This window comes from Tinamus guttatus, unplaced genomic scaffold (genome assembly GCF_059628265.1).
Source record: "Tinamus guttatus ecotype Peru unplaced genomic scaffold, ASM5962826v1 Tinamus_guttatus_pri_ptg000674l, whole genome shotgun sequence".
Lineage (NCBI taxonomy): Eukaryota > Metazoa > Chordata > Aves > Tinamiformes > Tinamidae > Tinamus > Tinamus guttatus.
The window spans coordinates 3350509-3370094 of NW_028289208.1; the positions used below are offsets into that span (position 1 = coordinate 3350509).

Below are 19586 nucleotides of genomic sequence, written 5' to 3' on the forward strand. Positions count from 1 at the left end.
AAGGAGAGATTCTAAAGTGTTGTGACAAATACTTCTTTTGAGACAAAAATAGAGCAGGACCTAAAACTAGCAGAGGAGTTTAAGGACAGTCCTGCCTTCAGCAGGATGGTGTTGCAGAGCTCTGCTTGCCTTGGCACCTGCTCCAGGACACCAAACAGAGGTACAGAACGGTGTGACAACAACAACAACATAGTGTCAAGTGAACAATAATTTTTTTTTTTCCAAGAAAGTTTAGGAATAGCCCATTCCAGAAAGATTAGCATTTTCCCTGTATTATTTTTTTCAGTCAGCCTTCTGCAACTGAGCTGCTACGTGAAATCCCAGGGTTTGGCTATTTCTTGTCCATAAATGAACCTCAGAGCTTCCTGCCTTTTGCTACTCCTAGATCTGTGTTCAATGCCATGGCTTGTTTCCAAAGAAAGATTAGCCACACAACTCTGCAAAAGGCACAACAGTTTCCTTGTCTAGACCACAGAAGTGAGTGCAGCTAAACTGGATGACTAAGCTATTATGAATGCAGAAAATACACTGAAACGTTTTGGATGTGTGAAGGATTTTGATAACGTTGCTGAAAAATTCAGCGATGTCTCAGTTGGAAGCTCACACCGTCAGTCGTCAGACAACTGCCCAAGACAGCAAATCACAGAGGAAACAACGCCTAGAAGCTCCTGTTCTCATCAAATTTGTCAAGTTGTGACATTGGCTATTATTTCAAACACACAAAAAAAATAACCCTGGTGGAAGGAAGCAGGCCAAAGAACTTGCCACTTCTCAAATTCAAGTAGCACCAGAGGACGGCCCAAGCTTTCAGTGACTGTACCTGAAAGACAGTTTTGCAGCCTTCCTTGCAAGTCACAGAAGACACTTGTTTGCTCTTAAGTTCAGGACTGTGCAGAGAAAGTGGGAGATATCCTCTTCCAGACGGGAAGAGACACGATAAATGCTGCTCAAAAGACAGTTCCTGGAGCCAAGTGCAACACGTAGGTCACTGGGTTAGCAAAGTGGCCTTGGAGGCAGCGTGACCCCTGCCCCAGGGCGCTGGGCCTGCACCCTACGGAACTTCATCCACAACTTGGACAGGTGACTCCACCTCCTTAGCTCACCCGTAAGAGCGAAGAACTCGGCATCATTTCTCCCCATTTGTCCATTTAGGACCTGCTGCTCTCTGCTCCATCCTAGGTCTGCCAGGAAAGTACACTCCAAAAGAGACCCTGACGCTGGGAAGATGGTTACATAAAATAGGGGCATTGCTGCAAGCAGCAAAACCAGTGACACCAGATTTCACACATCCTGTCTCCTCAGATAGAGCCGCCATGTGGATTTTATTTATTTATTTATTTTTTTAACCTCAAGTCAGAAATAACACTCACGCTTGAAAATAAAGATGTGGGTGGGAGGATTAACAGGGATAGATTCCTCTGCCCAGCACTTCTTTCCCCGCTCCACAACGCTCACAGCAACGCAGCGTCTCTGAGGCCTGGGCTTGCAGGAAGAACCTCTGGAGAAGCCACGGAGAGCCAGGGGCAGCCCCCGAGAGAAGGGACGACGTGAAGGGCTCAGGAACGGACCCAAGGTGGGCAGCAAAGCTCCGCAAGAGGCAGCCTCCAAACGGCTCCAAGAAAAGCCTGGGCCCGTTTTAGTTCATTATGGATTCGTGTCCAAAAAAAGGCAGAAGGCCCAAAAATCATTTGAGAAGCTTTCAAAAATAATGATGCTATCAGGGACATGAGTCACTGTAATTTAGGACTTTTCCTAAATAGCTTCTTGAGGAATTTCAAAAGGATTACAATTTAAGCTTTTTTTTTTTGGACAATTATATTTAGATATGCCTGTAGTCGCATAAAAAATACACGCAAACAGTACAGTCTTTTGAAAGAGGTTAGGGGGCAGCCTATGTGAACTACATGACTCAAAGACTATTAATACCAGTTAGAACACGTGCACTTAAACAAGCAATCCAAGAGGCCACATCAATACTGGACCCTACACAGTTCAGAATGACCCCAAATCCAGTTCTCCCCGTGTCCAGAAAAACACCCAGGCATTCAGAAACACATATGAACAAACAAAATGGGGTACCCTTGAGTACCCCAAAATGGGCTATCCATACACAAAGTTGCCACAGCAGAGTTGCCAAAAACCTCTAAAACTCAAGCTTGGCCACCATAATGGTGGAAAATAGCACCAAATAACCACAAGCACCGTCAAAGAGAGATCACAATCTACTGGTCTGTCACATAATCTAGGAGCCATCCTTGAACACTGGATTGACACGGGACCCCAAGGATGCAATGAGGAATAGCAAAGGAAATAAAGATCAGCCTGGCACAACTGCTGCCACTACATTAGCAAGTTCACAGTCACTGCATACAAATCAGGAAGGAAAAACAAAACAAGCCATCAGGACGCAAGGAAATGCAAAGCATAAAAATGACAAGACAGAATCCTAATAAGACACTTGAGAGATGATGAACCCAAGAGGACTATATCTGCCTGTGCCTCTTTAAAGAGGGAAAGGAATTCAAAACCTACTGAGCAATCACTATTTCAGGAGAAAAGAAGAGCATAAAATTGAAAATGCTGAACACAACACACTGCCTGGGGAGCAGAGCGGGACAAACCTCAGCACTGCAGCTCACAAGGTGAGAGTTTCAACTTGCTACGTCGAGGCTGAGGGGGACCTGTCACAGGTGGGTGCAGAGCTCCGCTCCATTCTGTGAGGATATCAACCAACACGTAGTACACGACCTAAAGGGAACAACGGGAGATATTTCAAAATACAAAGTGTTAGCAGCTACAGGAGATTTTTAACATGGAAGGAGACATGAACACAAAAGCCTGAAGTAGCAGAATGATAAGTGTTCTGTAACAAATCACCATATTTATTGCTGTACTATCTTCCATATTATTCCTCCTTAAACTTTAAGGAAAAAAGCCTAAGGGAAGCTTTTGGGATATCACCCAACAGGCAGAAAACGAGAGTTGCCATAACTTATAGATAGAAATCAAAAGATGACAAGTAATTTATTCAGACTGCAATTAGCATGGTCATCCATGAGGCTCAATATGCTGAGAGCCAAGACATGTGATGTTAAAATACTCTGTAGTCTGGCATGGTGGTGCAGAAACCAGCAGATCCCTTGTAAAGGAAAAAGCAAAAACTGAGGAGAAAAATAAAGGGGGATGATGAGAGCCACTTAGCAGTCACTGAAAGAGGAGACCAGAGAGCAGGATACTGAAGTGGTTAACAGGTGAAGTGCTGCAATTGAACAGCCTACATTGAACCCAAACAAAAAAGAAAGACTTACAGAAGCCAATAACCCTCTTCTCCCTTAAACACACACAGATATTGTATTTGAAGGAGGAGGAGATCATCTGAACCAGAGGTCCCACCAATCTAAGAGTAGATAACGAACTGTGACTAAGCCAACAAAGAATAAGCAATAGCAACTACAGGAGTTGTATACGACACAAAACCCGACATCATGCAGCAGCCTCCTATACAAGTGCGGGAAGCAGATGCTAAAAACCACCAGAATTAGCAGCAACCGCAAGTGCTTGACTGAAAAGGGGAGAAGCAGCAAGAAGCAGTCACACATCCCCAGCTGCGCTGCAAGCGCTTGGGAGAAATACAGTCGGGGCAACACACAGCCTATTCAACCTGATGTACAAATGAGAACAAATAGCAGTGAATGGAGCACAGAGCAATAACAGTAATGACCTAACGGAAGCCAAACAGCACCCGGTGCCAAGACTACAGAGGCCTTTTTGCTGCCCAGGCTTGGGCAGAGCAGAACAAAGGCACAGGCAGGAGCACTCCCAAAACTACAGGCCAGATTTGGAGCAAAGAACAGAACAATTCTTTGCAGGTGGACAAATCCGGGAGAAAAATAAATGCACTAACAGCAGCCTCAACTCCTAAAATGATAGGGTAAGCTTGGAGAATGCATGGTCCTCTGGAAACAAAAAATAAATCCAAATCCAGCCCAAAACAGCAGCCACGGGAGATGAGCAGATGATAGTGCTTTTCAGACTGCTTGGGGGTGATGCGAATACCCACCAAAAACAACTTCACTTAGTTTAGCAAGGTAAGCGCAAAGATTCTTATACCAAGAAGAGAAAAGTGAAGAGGTTCCAGCAGGCAGGAAGACAACAAACACCTTTAGGACTGTATGTGACAGCACCCTCAAGGCACCGAGCAAGATGGATATGTGGAAAATTATAGCAGAGGGATTAGCAATAAAAAAAATAGTTGTGGGTGATGGAAACAGCAGCCAGCAGGGCAGAATCACAGAATTAGAAGCAAACACACCTTGGATATGGATAGAGAATGAAGAGACCTGCTCTGTAACCACCACACTAAGGGGATAAAGCAGCCCGAGGGGTTGCTGCAGGGGCAGGAAAGGGGCTGCTGCTTAATCTATTTCCTGAGTGGATAAATAACCAGGGCTCGTGGTCTGCTCAGCAGCTTCACGTTTCCTCTGCAAGACAGAAAAGTCGCTCTGTAGAAATGGCTTAAAAAAAAAAAAAAAAAGGTGGTAAACAAAGTTTGCAGGACACAGACCTTCCCACAGCGAAAAAAATAATAACAATAAAAAAAGTATCCCCCGGGCTAATAAAACACTCCCGGCTCTCCCGAGGGACCATCGAGAAATCCAGCAAGATTTTTCCGCACCCCAGAGCCGGGGCCCGGGCGCCGCCGCGGGGGCTCCCGCCCGCGGGCCGCGAGGGGCCCGGGGACGGACGGGAGGGCCGCGCCGAGCGGCGGCATTTTCGAAGCGGGGGGTCCCTCGAGCCCCGGCCATTCGGCTCGGGGCCTCGGCGCGAAGCAAGGGCTGGGAGAGGCACCGACCCGGCACGCGGCTTCGCCCCGCCGTTCTCGGCTCCCTTCTCTTCCTGGGGCCAAGCGCTGCGGCTGCCCCCCAGCCCAGAGGCGCCTTCCCGGGCGCGCAGCGACAGCCACACGCGCGCGGCTCCCGCTTCCCTGTCAGGCGGCGCCGAACCGCCCCGGTGCCAACGGCCCAGACCCTCCCCGTGCCCCGCGGCTACGCACCGGAACCTCGAGCGCCCCCGGGCCGGCACCGGCGCCGCCGCCGCCTCCTTTGTGCCGCCGCGGCGGGAAGATGGAGGCCGCGCACGGCCCGGCCCCGCCCCGCCCCGCCCGGCCACGCCCCCGTCTCCCGGGCGACCCGGCCCGGCCGCGCCGCGCGGGCCTCGCCCAATGCCGGCCCCGCCCCGCCCTGACGTCGCGTCGCAGCCAATCGCCGGCGCCCTCTCTCCCACCGGCATCGCCCGGCCTCCTGCGCTCCTTCCCGTAAGGGTGGCTACGATTGGCTAGCGCGGGGAGAGGGGCGGGGGGTTCCTGGGGAAGAGCAGCCACCATTGGCTCTGGCGGGCGGAAGGGGTGGGGGCGGTGGTGAGCGGAGCGGGGAGCAGAGGGCTCCATGGCGGCGCTCTAGGCTGCGCGTCTCGCCGTACCGGGCCGCGGTAACGTGCGGGGCCGGGCCCGAGCGAGCGCGGGAGCGAGTGCAGGGGCTGGGCCCAGGCGGGTGAGCGCGGGGGCGAGCGCAGGGGCCGGGCCCCGGCCCGGGCGGGTGAACGCGGGGGCGAGCGCAGGGGCCGCTCACCGGGTCGCTCCTCGGGGTGCTTCACGCGCGGGGCTCGTCAAGGCCCGGGCCGCTGGGCAGGGCGCCTCCGTTCCCCTCAGGCTCAGCGGCTCCGTGGTGGAGCCGCCGCTTGAAGCGAGGCCTTTGGCCCGCTCTTTCTCGGGCGCTGGGAAATTGACAGCGCTTCATTTCTCTGCCTGTAGAATCTTGATTTTTCTCGTTCTGCTATTTCAGGGCCTGGCTCCTTGTAGGGGTTGTTTTGAGTTCCTGCCCCTTCCCGAGGAGGCTATAGGACCCATGGCTTGTCCCAGTGTGGAAAGGCAGGCAGAGCTAGATCCTAAATGAATGCTACTTAGCAGTGCATGGCAGTTACCTGTGGTCCTTGAGGCTGAAATTATGCCAAGGGAATGGGGAGAAACCAGGGATGCGAGGTGTTAGCAGGACCTTTAAATGAGCATCTCTTATCCTGTGTTTCTGTTGTACTTGGGTATGCAGGCTTGATGCTAGAAAAAGAAAAATCAGCATTAATTAGTTAATTATTACTGCTGATGTTCTCCTGGGGACTGTAGGTTTGGGCTAGGCCAAGCCAAATTGCTCTCTGATGATGAGGCACACGTGTAGTCTTGATACAGAGCAATTCAAAAGGCTTTAGGTAGCTGGAGAGTTACGTGATGATTTCCGAAAGCACGGAATGTAGGGAAGCTTCTGCCAGCCTTCAGGGATGGGCAAAGTGTATATAAAATGGAGGCTGAGTTTCATGTCCTTTCTTGGGACCAGAGAGGTATAGCAACTGAAAGAGAAGTATGTGAGAAGCTTTTCTTTCTTTTTATCTTTTTCTTTCCTGTTTTTTTTTTTTCATTTGCCAAGGTAAATCCAAGCTGAAGTGAGAGGCATTGCATTGAAATATCACTTTTAGAAAAGCATCCAGAGGCAGACAACTAAGAGCAAGACATAATTTTGAAAAGCAGTAGAGAAGGAGTATTAAGCACTGCTATTAATCTTACCAGTTTTGCAGCCATTGGGTGTCTCAGTGAGTGCTTGCTGGTCTGAATAGTTGAAGTTATTCATCCCCCCAGTGTAATGGCTAATTTTACTGGTACAAAAGGTATTTTTCTGTGTCTTTGGGCTGTAGTATGAGAATGTAACATCTCCTTTATATCTCGCTGTACTCATTCATCAGGTCTGCTTTCCAGGAGGGCTGGTAGTGATGAGGGAAGTCAAGTCTCTGGTGTCTTTCGTGTTGTGTTTCTGACAGGCTGTCCCACAATGGATGGGGGCGATGGGACTGCTGACCTTGTGATCAACAAGCGGTTTGTGTCTGAAGCGGAGCTAGAGGAGCGGCGGAAGAGGAGGCAGGAGGAATGGGAAAAGGTCCGAAAACCTGAAGACCCAGTAGGTATGGATATATTTTAATGATTTTAAGGAAGAGAGCTGAGAATATTTCACTCATGGAAAATAGAAGTAGAAGGATGATAATACCGTGTGTCTTATAAGTTCAAAAAAAAACAAAGAACTTAAGAAGTTTTGGTGACTTAGTGTGTCTAACGAATAGTCCAATTTCCTGATTTCTTCCTTTCTTTCAGAATGCCCAGAGGAGGCATATGACCCACGTTCGCTGTACGAAAGACTTCAGGAGCAGAGAGAAAAGAAACAGCAAGAGTTTGAGGAGCAATTTAAATTCAGTAAGCACTAGCAGTTATTATTAAAACCAGCAAAAAGATGTTTTTTTTTTCCTGTATATAATGTATTATTCTGTACACCAAGACAGCACTGCACACATGTGAAATTTAAAAGTTGAACAAAGTCCTGACAGCAATTAATGGAAAAGTGGAAATGTAAATTGGTTTCCTGACTACTGAGCTCATGCTGTAACACAAGACCCTCTTGTGTGAATCGATAAAAAGAAATACTCTTCCAGACAGTATTGTATTTCCCATAATTAGTCGAGTCAAACTCCTGTGAATTACTCGAGGTCAAGACTAGCATTCAGAAGAAGTAAGTATATAGGAGCTGATTCCTCAAAAACTAGATGCATGGCTCTTGTGGAAATAGAAAGAAAACATAATTTCTGTTTGGTTTTAAAGAAAAAATCTTTCCCTCTCTATCGCCTGTATATGTGTCACTGAGTGCAAAGATGATAATGAGAACCGGAAAAGTGTTAGTGAACCATTTTGGGTGAAAGGGAACTATTGGCTCTATTTAAAGAGAAGTGAGGCTGATACTGCGAGGGCTTCATCTTTATGGGGGCTTCTAAATTATTTTTATTCTTTAGATGGAAGCCTCATCCTCCAAGCATTGTTTTTTTTTTCTTTTTTTCTCTAAGCTCCAGTTTGCACAGATGGATTTTGTCTAGAGTTTTCTTGTTGATGTTACACAACAGAACTATTTGTTTCCTTTAATTACGGCACAGAATTTGAGTTCTGTTAAATACATTCCCTGATCCTGCAGATGTTACCACATGTGGTGCTGTACACTTGCAGTACATATTTGCCTGCAGCCAAATTTCTTTGGAAGAAGATCAGTGCCCAGTTGTATTAGATCCGTAGGGTCTTTGCTTTGTTTTCGGAAAGCTGTAAACCAAGTAATAGAATGAGAAGCATCCATGAAAAGGGGGTTGGGGAAATAAACCAAACTGTTTTTAAGGCAAGTCTCACAGAATAGTGTTAATGAGGTACTTGCTATCTGAAGAGCAAATACATCATTTTACTAAATACTTATTTCTTCTAAAGGACTTTAAAGAGCTTACCTACAAAAAATTTTAGTCAGAAGAACCTCTCCAGCTACTGCTCTTAGTTTTCAGATTAGGCATATGCACGATGAAATTAATGTCTCTTGACCAGAGTGTCACTGCTTTTGCTGTTTGTTTGAAGAGGTCCTCAATGGTAGTGACTGCAAGTTACTGTTTGGACACGTAGGAATGAGTTGTGCATTTTGACAGTTGAAAGACTAGGGCTCAACGTTTAAAAAGTAACCTTAAAATTTTGCCTTTTTTTTTAAATCTCTTCCATCAAATTCTGGTTGCCTGTTGTAAAGGCCTAGAAATCCTGATGTGGAGTTAAACTCTAAGCAACATTAAAGCTGGTTTAAATGTCTCAGGATGACTGGAAATAGAAACATTAAGTCTTTTTAAAGCAGCGTTTTTGTTACCTTTCTAAATGTATGATTTTGATTAAGAGGCACTGAAAATTCACAGAAAAAAATATGCAGACCTTCATACTCAAGAAGAGGGTGCTCTCCTTGAAGGAAGACAATATGTTTACATGCTTGGAGATTGTGGGTTTTTTTTTTTGAGATTAAAGCTTGTTCTCATTTTTTAAAAACACATGATGATCTCTGCTGAATATCTTTTTTTTTTGCTTTAAGAAAATGTGCTTTCTAGTTTGATGCAAGATTTATAGGGAGAGAAGTAACATATTTTTTCCAATTATTGATTATTTTAACAGCGCGTTCTGAGCTGACGGTTTTAACTCACTGAAACAAAAGCTGCAGATAGATCATTCCTTAATATTGTTATTCCTTGTTCTGTGTAACCTGTTCCAAAATTCTCATTCAGAATTGAGGAAAAGCTGCTTGTATGAAGATTTGGTTGATTTTCCCTTGTTATATCAGTACGTCTAGCATTACGTGACTTACCCCTACAGATTTCTGCCTTGTTTTTCTTCTTAGTAACACTGCTATGATTAGATGTGTTAGTCTGTTGTAGCTCATGCGCTTGAGTGTTTAGGAAGTGCTTTTAGAGAATTACAGAAGCAAGCAGATCACTTTTCCTTTATGGGATTTGCTTTAACCCTTCACCTGGCTGCACAGGGAAAGGGCTCTAATCCCTGCGTCCCCAGGGCTTGGTTCAAGTTGTCCTATCTCAGCAGTGTTAAAAATGTCCTGTGTGAGCTGTGGATGGTTAACTACATTCTATGAGGTAGATGAAAAACACTCTAACTAATGCGAGACAAATACCTGCTCTCCTGATGGCTTTCGCTTATAGATATGCCTTTTTTGCCTTTTTTGTCAGAAAATATGGTAAGAGGCTTAGATGAAGATGAAACACATTTCCTTGATGAGGTTTCTCGGCAGCAAGAGCTAATAGAAAAGCAACGAAGAGAAGAGGAGCTGAAAGAACTGAATGAATACAGAATATCCTTTGCACAGAAATGGCTGGCCATTGTATATAGGAAGTTAAGAGACTATGCTGTGGTTTTGTTCTGTAATTCAGTCTTTCTATAAAATGCTGTAGAGAACGTGTGCAGGAATAACCTTTTAAAGTTTTTTTGTGGTTTCAGTCTCCCATTAGAGTGTTCCCCTCACTATCTTCAATATTTTTTCCTTTCTTCCAATTGCTTTTCTTTTTCTTATTAAGAGCATAAAATATCAAAGCTTAAAAAGAGTAAGTGGATGTAAAGGAAACATGGAAAGGAAACTTTTATGTTTTTTTTTTTCTTTTTGTCCTTTTATTTCAAACCAAATATTATCAACTTGTTTGTTCTTAACTGCATATTGGGTGTTTTTAAGATACTTGCTTAAAATAGTGCTTGACTTGCTCTGTTATTCTTGAAGTATTAGGTAGGTTGTCCCCTGCTGGAGCTGCAGGGTGAGAAAGTAAGAAAAAGTGAACCAGCCACGCAGATGTGACTTTCTTTGGGAAAGCTGGCACTTGAGGAGGCTTGACCTCTTTGGAGAATACAGTCTTCAGTCCTGGACCAGGCAGTTACAATTTGCTGTCAAATGCCACCGTTAGTGAAGATGTGCTGGAGAGCAGTGTGGGCTGCTTTTTCCCTCTAATCTTTGCCAGGGAAAGGAGGTTGGGAGTGATTTGAAAGCTTGTGTCTGTGCTAAGCTGCGTGTTGTGTTTCAAGGGTCAGGAGGAGAAGTAGTTTACTGTGGTTGTGCAGAAGCCAGTGGCTGCTTTACCTCCCTTTGAGACCTGAGGAGAATCTTCACTTTACGTAATGACTGGACAAAACGCAAGTTCTCCAGGATGCATTGGTAGAAATAAAAGTTTTATGGACTCAGGGAAGAACAAACAGTTCGTATTTATGACGTGACCAAAAATAAGAGCAAAAAAAAAAGCTAAATGATGCTGGTGCCAGAAATATCTCACATCACCATGTATTAATTAATAATCTTCAGTGGAGAAGATTTATAGCTTGACTGTGTGTTCTGTGAAGAACATCTAAGTTGTCTCACCAATTCATCTGTATGAAAAAGGCAATGCTGTTGCATTTTTTTCCTTGAGAAATTGGCCGTAGCTGGCAAGTGGGTTTGGAATATTGCCTTGCTCTGTTGGATCTAATGATGGGGTGTTGGTGGGATATATTTAGGCTCTGTAATACTGGCTTGCGGGTCTGGCAGATGCGGGGCTTGCGCTGTAGGGCCATGCTGCAGAAGCAGCTGACAGCTCTAGTTAGGTCACATACGTCCAGGGGTGAACTGTGCCAGCCTGGAAGGAATATTCTGCTGTCTCGGATTAGCCACATCATGCACTGATCCCTGAACTCCTCAACAGGAGCCCCCTCCAGACTTAGCGCTTCCAGCCTCGGTCTTTGCAGCCTTAACAGTATCTTGTGCTTTTGTACACAGTCTTGCTGTAAATTAAGCTGTAGAACTTGTTGCTAATGGCATGTATAGAGGAAGCTGCTTTGGTTTGAGGTCACCTCCCCTCACAGAAAGATGGGAAATTTTTACCCATTCTGCCTCATTCTGTCTTTTTTTTTAAACATCATATTGGAGACATTCTCTCAAAATGCAAAATATGTGGGTTTTTTTTTTTGTAGCATTAAGCATTATCAGATGGTTTATCTGAAGGTTTATCACTGTAGTGACAAAATGAGCTAGCTACTGTGTAAACCTTCTGCATCTAGTGGTGCTGCTCAAGAGCTCCAGACTAAAAAGAGGAAACTCAGTGGGTTTGATCATCTTGATCATTTTCACGGATCTATGGAAGTTTTACTTCATATTCCATGATTATTTTCTCCCCCTTCATCATTGTCTGATTGTATTTAAAGATTTTACAGATTTTTTTTTCTTTCTTTAAGCCAATTCCAGGAATAACTTGTGCAAACATAGAAAGATCATCTCTCCAAGAAACTTAAGCTTTCCTGTAACACTTTTTTTTTTTTTTTTTTTTTTTAGTGCAGTTGACATTTCAGGTTGAGACATTTATTTTAATATAATCTTACTAAAAGGGGACACAGCTTTGATAGATAGTGTTACACTTGCTAGCAATCACAGTACGTACACGTGAAAATCTGTTGGTACTCATTCCTGTTAGATGTGCTGCATCTCTGCTACCTTAGGAGTATTAAAAGAATCTTGGATAAAAGTGAAAAGCCCATAATTTGGTATCTTTTAAAAGAAAGAGCTTTACTTCTTTGGCAAGGCTTTCATAGTGCAAGATTGAGGGGTGACAGAGCAGTGAACACTAAGTGTGGAAGAGACAAATACTGCAGTGTGTAAAAATGTGTTGCAGCAGGATGCTATTTGGACGTAAAAAGAGCTTTCAAATTACTCCTGCTAGCCACAGGATGGCACTCCTGTGTCGTCTAAAAGAATTCAACAGTCTGGTTTTGACTGCTGAGGCATTTGGTTGAGGAAGGGTTAAGTTTGGATTATTGAGGCATCTTTAGGAAAAATCAAATTAGGAGTGACATCTGAACGCTCCCAGTTTTAAAGGGATCAGAGACTTCTGAGTGTGTGTTTCAAAGCGAAGTGAGAGCTTTTTTATTATCTCAATGGAAAAGAAAAATAAAGCTCTGCCTCTTCAAATATGTGGCCCATCAATATGAAATTCACTGTGTCTAATAGTTACATGTAACGAATGGCATACCTAGAAAGCTCAGGTATCATCCCATCAGTGGAACTGTAATCAAAGAAGACATCAATTAAAAAAAAAAAAAACAGATTTAAAGTTATAAATGCAATCCTTTTAAGTTAGGCTATATTTTTTAAGTATGCAATTATAAAGCTTCTCAAAGGCCTCTGTGGCTCCACTGCTAACTCATTAACAAGCATGGTCTTTGAAAGACCTCATTTTTATGAGATAACAGCTAAATATTAAGCATTACGTACAGGACTAGATAAGGCCATAGGAGAAGATATGTTTAGTGTGTTTGCAGATTGAGTGAACCTTAATAAGGGACAAAGCTCCTTCTCATCCACTCTGAGAATCCCAAACTTTTCCCTTTAACTGTATGGTTTATCTGTACCTCAACTTTCTGGCTACTTTTTCTTTCCCTCCTATGTGTTCATAGTCTTTGGGTGAATGTTGGATCCCATAGACCTTTAATTGGATTTGCCTCTTTCCTTTTGGATTTAGTGTTCAAATTGGCTGTGAAAGAGCAGTCTGCCTCGCTAATAACATTGTGGTCCTTGCAAAGAAATGAGCTGAAAGAAGGTTAGTGTGGTAGGTACTGATACAGAAAGCTGAGCAGTTTTGCTTTGGCAGTAGAGGGAGGTACTGGGTTGCCCGGTGCAATTTTAGCAAAGTTCAACCTTTTTGTTTCTGTGGCCTTAAGTAAATGCAGGAGGATGCACATGTTTATGGGTGCTGGATTTGCTGTGTGTTTGCCCTTTCCTCCTTCCAAAATGCAGTTCCTATTTGGAATAAGCTGTTACCTGCTGCCTAGAAGTCTTTAAAAGGGGAGCTGGTTCATGAAGCAGCTTGTAAGTGAAAAGTGTGAAGGCTCTTTTGACCGAAGATGCCAGCTAAGTGTCATTATGATAAATTTCTTTCCATGTAGTACGTGAATGAGCAGCAAGGCTGGCTAAATGTATCAAAGAGGAAGTATCTTTTCTTTCTGTTCCTTCCTTATTGATCCTTAACCCTTAATTCACAGCACTCTCGCCAAAGTGGGAGTCAGTGCGGACTCAAAGAAGGAAACTGAGAAGAAATTGCCCATGAAGTCAGTGGAAAACAAGAACAAATTCTCTCAGGCAAAGCTGTTGGCAGGAGCTGTGAAACACAGAAGGTTCGTTTCACACCTCTATAAATTCACGAGGAACACAACCTAGTTAACAGTGTAAAGGGAGGCAGGCCAAAACTGCCTCCAGAGAGTGAGGTGCAAACCTTAGCTCTAAAGAAAAAAGGGGGAAGGTATCAGAAAAGACCAGTCGTGTTTCTATAGGCTCTTGCAAACTGTGGGCAAAACATGAAGCGATTCAAATAGATAAGCATGTGTAAAGCAAGCGGGTAGACTTCACAAGAACTGCCAAGCTGGTGTGGCCTTGCTTGGGGATCCAGAGGCAAAATCTTACACATCTCTATTTGAAGAAGTATCAGTGTCACTTGACGTGTGTAATTTGATTGGTATCTGCGTAGTCTATCAGTTTCTCTGTGTCTAAAACTGATGTTTTGAGCCGTTGCTGGGGGCAGCATACGGAAGAGGTAGGTTATGAGGAAAGAACTGAGGGCAGCGAGCAAACTCTCCTTGTTTCTTGCTGGTTTGCATTGGTACATCAGCCTTTTTATCCCAAGGAGGTGGTAGTTGGGTTCATGGTCTGTTTGCTGTTTGGCTTTGACTTGCGAAGATGTGATGGAGAAATAAGGTATCTCGGGCCAGATTTGTTTCCCATAGACTGGTCATCTAATAATTCGGGTGATCACTGTCATCTCAAAATTAAGTTAGTATTTTTGAATCTATCCCAGACAGAGAGATGCTCTTTAGTTTCCAGTACACCCATGTCTATGCTGAAGTATGCTCTTCCGATGGGTTTTGGATAGCTGTTTGTTTGTTTTTTGGTTTTTCAGGGAAGAGGAGAAAACCCTTTGATAACATGCAGCCAAAATGTTTTATTTTTCTCTTTAACTATTGGTAGTTGAGCCAGTAGGATGTAGAGAAGGAGCTGGCATGTGCTTCATGGCACATCTGAAGTCTGCAGATGGCAGCTCTTTGAAGAGAGCATTTTAAAACTGATGTGCCAATGCCATCACAGACTTTCTTTGCAGTCTTCTATTTCTGCAGTACTATCGTCCTGTTGCCAACTGGCCAAGGTCGAGTGCAGCATGAATTCAACATCTGCTCTTTGGATTTTGTAGTTTGCCCGTAAGTGGCCTCCACTCCCTGCACAGAATAACCTTTCCTCTGCATTGCATACTTTGTCAGGGACAGGAAAGAATTAGTATGTACAAAATGCTGGGATTTCATCCCGGAGCTCGTCACAGCTGAATTTGGGACGTGTGTGTTAGCGTGGATGGCCTAGGATTGGGAACATGCAAGAAGAGAAAAAGAAACGCTGACAAGGTGGAGCTGGAGAAGCTCTGAAAAGTCAGAAGTCTGAGTAACGCTCTGTTTCCCCCATGCTGCTTTGGCCCCAGGTAGGATCCCTTTCTGTGCTAGGTCAGATGCAGCTGGTTAGAAATGGTGACGGTCTTCAGGGACCTCTGCTCAAATTCTCTGTAGCAGCAGAGGCAAAAATGTGCCAATAACTTCACAGTAATCAAGTGGCTGCCTCGGAGGAACTAGCCAATTCCTTGTTTGTTCACAGTTCGGATGGTGGTAACAGCGTGAAGAGGCTGAAACTAGACACTGACCACGATGAGAAGAGTCAAGGTACGTCCTGATTTCGGCATTTGGGAAGCTGATTGCCACTTGCCTGCTTTGCTAACCTAATTACCAGTGTTAATGTGACGGAGGGTTTGCTTTTCCCCCCTCCATCGTTGTGCAAGGCAGCTCAGGCTGTGGATCACATATTGTTGTCTCTTAAAGCACTGCGAATAGTGACTATAGGCACTGACAGATGTTGCAGCCATCGCAGGAAACAGGGCTGGAAGGAAGCTCTGTGGGTCACGTCTATCCCCTGCCTAAGCTGTTCCTGACAGGTGCTTGTCTAAGCTGCTCTTAAACCTCCACAGTCAGACTGGGCACCCTCCTAGGGCAGTTTATTCTAGTGCTCAACTGATTTTCCCCTTGAAGTGCTTTCCCTGATAACCACTGCAAGTCCTTAGCCACGTTGCAAGCCTGACCCTGTCTGTCCTGCAGGAGCCAGGGGGAACAGAGCATTCCCTGCCTCTTCCCCCGGGTCTGCCTCCCTACGCTCCCATGCCTTCCCAGGAGCAATGTGCACACGCCGTTAGCTGTTCCGCAGTGACCTTGTCCATCACCAAATCAATTTGTTTCAGGAAATTACAAGCAATTGCAAGAGAAAAAATGAGTTGTGCTTCTTGGCTGTCATGGCTGCAGCTGACTTGCTGTCAAGATACCCTGACACAAATAGGATGAGCCGCAGTTGTGTAATGACAACCCAAGGCATTTCCTGAAACTCCTTCTGTTCAGTTAACTTTCAGTACACTGGAAAAAAATTAATGAGCTGTGGAAGAGGGGAGGCACTGACTAACAGAACAGCGGAATGAAACTTTTCCCCCAACTATGCTGCTACGTGGCAAAAATACTCAATTACACAAAGCGCAGCCGTTTATTCCTGTTTGGTGGGCTTGGTATTTGACAAGCATCAAGCTGACGACTTTGGAATAAAAATCCATAGTGCCAGCATTGAGCTGGACTTGAACTAGCGATGCGAAAAAATCACTTGAGGTATCAGGTCCCTCCTGTCAGAGGAGTTTTAGGGTAGCATCAAGCTGCCGTATTAATTAATGCTGTGTTCGTGCCCTGCTCGTGGGGCAATAGCAGGTGAGTGGCGCCGCTCCTGCGCCGCGCGGCCGGTGAAAAGCCCTTTCCTGCCCTCTTGGTTCTGACTGCGGTATCTCCTTTCAGAGAAACCATCGGCTGTTGCCCTGGGGAGCAGCTCGGTGGGAGGCTCCACGATGCACTGTCCCTCGGCAGCCGTGTGCATAGGGATCCTGCCCGGCCTGGGCGCCTACTCGGGAAGCAGCGATTCCGAGTCCAGCTCGGATAGCGAAGGCACTATCAACTCCACCGGAAAGATCGTCTCCTCTGTCTTTCGCAGCAACAGTTTCTTCGATGGTCCATAACAAAATCCCTCCATGTGTAATGTAGTGCAGAGTTTCCAGCGCCCTGGTGGGTGCTTGATGCATCCTTCTGCCCCAAATGTAATTTTCCTAGCTAACATTACAATTTAAACCTTGCTACCCTCAGATTGTTCTAAAATGACCCACTCAATCCCCCCCACACTTTTTTTTCCTTTTTTTCTTTCTTTTTTGTTTTTCTTCTTCCCTCTCAACTTTGCATTTTTGGGGGTGTGTATTGAGCCAGAGGGGAAGTTTGCCACCCTGAAGCAGAGAGCACATCTACCCATGTAATCAAGGTCTGGGGATAGGGAGGAGAAGGCCTTATCTTTTAAATTTCTTAAGGAAAAAAAAATCCTGGTGATCTAAGAAGTTTATACAAGACTAACAGGCAAAAAAATATTCACTTGAAGCACCGAAGTCTTGTAGAAACAGCCATGTGTTCTGTTTTAAAATGTCATTTTTATTCTGTATTTGAAAAAGGGGGCAGAATAAAAATCAAGCAGATGGTGAAGTGTAGATTGCCATGACACTGTAAAGAAGTTTTAGTGTTACATGATTAAAGACATTCTGAATGCATCTCTCTCCAGATTTCTGCCATTCATAATTGTTCCCTTTCCATTGAGCAATCTCAGCTGTCCCCACCAGCCCTTGCCCGAGCTGCCCTGCGAGGGAAGTGCAATGGAGCCTCCTCCAGCCACCGAGACGTGATGCCCGACTCGTGCTCCGGATGCTTCAGAGAAACCGCTGCCAACTGCTCTCCTGAAACCCTATTGCTCCTCCAGCCAGCGCTTGGAAAATCATTCAGCTTCTCTATGAGAGCTTCCTGAACAGGGTGAAGCCAGAGCAGGTGGGTCTCCAGACTTTTTTTAGGGTACGCACACACACACCCCGGAGCTCCACTATCCTTTGCAGTAGGAGGGTGGACAGATATTGGAGTTTTATTGTGATTTAAGAAGCTTTAACTGGGAGTGTGGATCCAGCCCTGAGCAACAAGCAAGCTGTGAATGCTGAGGATCCCCTCTTCTCATCTCTACACCCAGCTGTGCCCCTCAGCAGTTGGAACAGCTGGACTCGACTTCTCAAGGGTGGGAATTTCTTCATGACAGTCTCCCACGTGGCCGTCCCGCTCTACTCACTGGCCTCACAAGTGTCTGGGCTGCTGAGAAAACGGGTGGGAGAGGAAAAGCTGATGTGTATGAACCCAAGTGTTGTCACTGAATGTGACACTGAGCAACAGGAAAGGCAGCAGCTGGACTAGACATGGTGGGACCTGAACTGCAGTAAGATTCCTGCCTTATCTCAAGGGTTGAACCTTTCCAGAAGAAACAAGGAAAATGAATATTATGCTGAAAGCATCCTCAAGTGGGTAGCAGGAATACAAGCCTCAAGGGTAAGGTTTTGCACAGCCCTCCAGTCAAGCCAAGGGATTGTGCTGGATTCGAGTGCTGAGTGGGGTTTTGCAGCCTATTTTGGGCCGAGGTTGTGCTGTTCTTCAAAGCTGCACATGAGGCCAGAAGGGAGGTCTTGCTGGTTCTGTTAAACCCTGCAGGGCCAGAGAAGTCAAACTCAGTCAAAGCAGGTGTGAGGGCCCCGTCTTTCCTCTTGTTCCCAGGAGAAAGGCCCTAGGGGAGCTGGAAGCTATTACAGAGCCTGCTGAGGTGGTGACTGGGGCTTGGAGTTAGTGCTGCCAATATCACTTTTTTGATCCCATGCTCAAAAACAGGCTGGGGGAGAATAGTATTTATTACTCGGATGCCACCACGGCCAAGCTTCTGCCAGCTGGCAGCCAGCTAGTGCTCCATTGGCTTGGGAAGATTTCTAGGGATGAAGCTGCAAGGAATTGGCCCAGGGGCCTCCTGGGGTTGCTGCGGGCACGCAGTTTTCCTCCCCAGATCCCAAAGAGCTGCAGCTCTAGCTCTGGGGCAACCTGGCCACTGAGTCACAGCCCTGACGGGGTTGAGGGACAGAGCACTTGGTTTGGCTGCCCTGGGCTCACAAAACTCCCCCCTAGCAGGAACCTGCTCATCTGTGGCTTTAGTGGGCATTATTTTTTCCCCCCTTTTGAGATACCTGTGGGTGAGTAGAAGCAGTTACAGCCCTGGGCTTGTCTTCAAACATCCTTGAAGCCCCAAGAAGCAGGACCGTCACCCCCCGCCACTGCCCAAGAGTCCTCTTTTAAGCCACCCTCATCATGGCACTGGGCTTCCCTGTGCTGGGGACAATCCCTGGCCCGTGCCCCCAGCCCCTGTCTGAACCCCCTGTAGGTGCTCTGAGATTTTTCACTGGTCCAAGAGGAGAGGACAATCTAGCTTTAAATGTCCCAGTTTCTTTATTAACCTGAGTATAACAAATATAACAAGTACACAGTATAAAAATGAACATAGAACATGACAGAGGTACAACACAGATACGGGACCTTTACAAGGACCTGTTCAATGACTGATGAGAAGATACTAAGTGCTCCATTGCTTGGCAGGAAAAAAGCAAGTTTTGATTGTAAAAATTGTGTCCTGTTCCACTAAAATTATACAAAGTACATTCAATACTGAAAAGTGACTCAACGGAGCAGGACCAGGACATGGTTATCTCAGCCCAGCACTGTACAAAAGAACCAAATCCAGGTGGTTCTCTGGGCTGCATTTTAAGACCATAACAATTAAGAAGTACAAATTGTGTCTGTGTGTCTCGGGGAAGGGCATCCTCCTCTTCAAAGCCTGTGAAACTTGGCTTTCAGTAAAAACCACCAGGCTTGGGCGACATGCAGGCGGCGCTGCCCGGCCGGGCTCTACGCGGGCTCCGAGTTGATGGGCGGCAGGTTTTGGTGCTTGAAGTACTGCACGACTTGCTGGGGCAGCTCTGCCAGCACAGCCTTGGCCAGCGTTTCCTTGGGGGCCTGCAAGAGACACACGTGTGAGGACAGGCCATGGGCACCGCGGCTCGGCCACCTCTCAGGGAAGGCCACCACAAGGGGCCTCGTGGAGAGGACGAGCTGGGCGAGTGGCTCTTGGGCACTGCTCTCCCAGCTCCAAAGGTTGATGTTTCACTTGCCATTCCCTCCAGAC

At 45.8% G+C, this 19586-nt stretch overlaps 2 protein-coding genes across 2 annotated transcripts in view; one reads left to right on the forward strand and one right to left on the reverse strand.

The window, feature by feature from the left end:
• Window positions 1–5437: 5437 nt before the first annotated feature.
• Window positions 5438–16563, forward strand: PSME3IP1 (proteasome activator subunit 3 interacting protein 1). Its single transcript, XM_088536468.1, has 7 exons — window positions 5438–5487; window positions 6862–7002; window positions 7190–7288; window positions 9616–9742; window positions 13439–13567; window positions 15084–15148; window positions 16310–16563. The coding sequence occupies exons 2-7, from the start codon at window positions 6873–6875 to the stop codon at window positions 16525–16527; spliced, it is 768 nt and encodes a 255-aa protein (XP_088392594.1). The 5' UTR covers window positions 5438–5487; window positions 6862–6872; the 3' UTR covers window positions 16528–16563.
• A 2271-nt stretch (window positions 16564–18834) lies between these two features.
• The window catches only part of CPNE2 (copine 2), a 42235-nt gene continuing 41483 nt past the window's right edge, over window positions 18835–19586 (reverse strand). The window contains exon 15 of the mRNA XM_010222570.2: window positions 18835–19417. Coding sequence (XP_010220872.1) covers window positions 19310–19417 — 108 coding nt within the window. The 3' untranslated portion in view covers window positions 18835–19309. The remainder of the gene's footprint in view (window positions 19418–19586) is intronic.

What these genes read in the sequence shown, in the direction of transcription:
- PSME3IP1 (XM_088536468.1), top strand. Translation starts at nt 6,873, where the DNA reads ATGGATGGGGGCGATGGGACTGCTGACCTTGTGATCAACAAGCGGTTT. An exon ending in GGAGCTGTGAAACACAGAAG is followed by an intron (nt 13,568 to 15,083) that starts GTTCGTTTCACA and finishes GTTTGTTCACAG; the next exon opens with TTCGGATGGTGGTAACAGCG. An exon ending in CCACGATGAGAAGAGTCAAG is followed by an intron (nt 15,149 to 16,309) that starts GTACGTCCTGAT and finishes ATCTCCTTTCAG; the next exon opens with AGAAACCATCGGCTGTTGCC.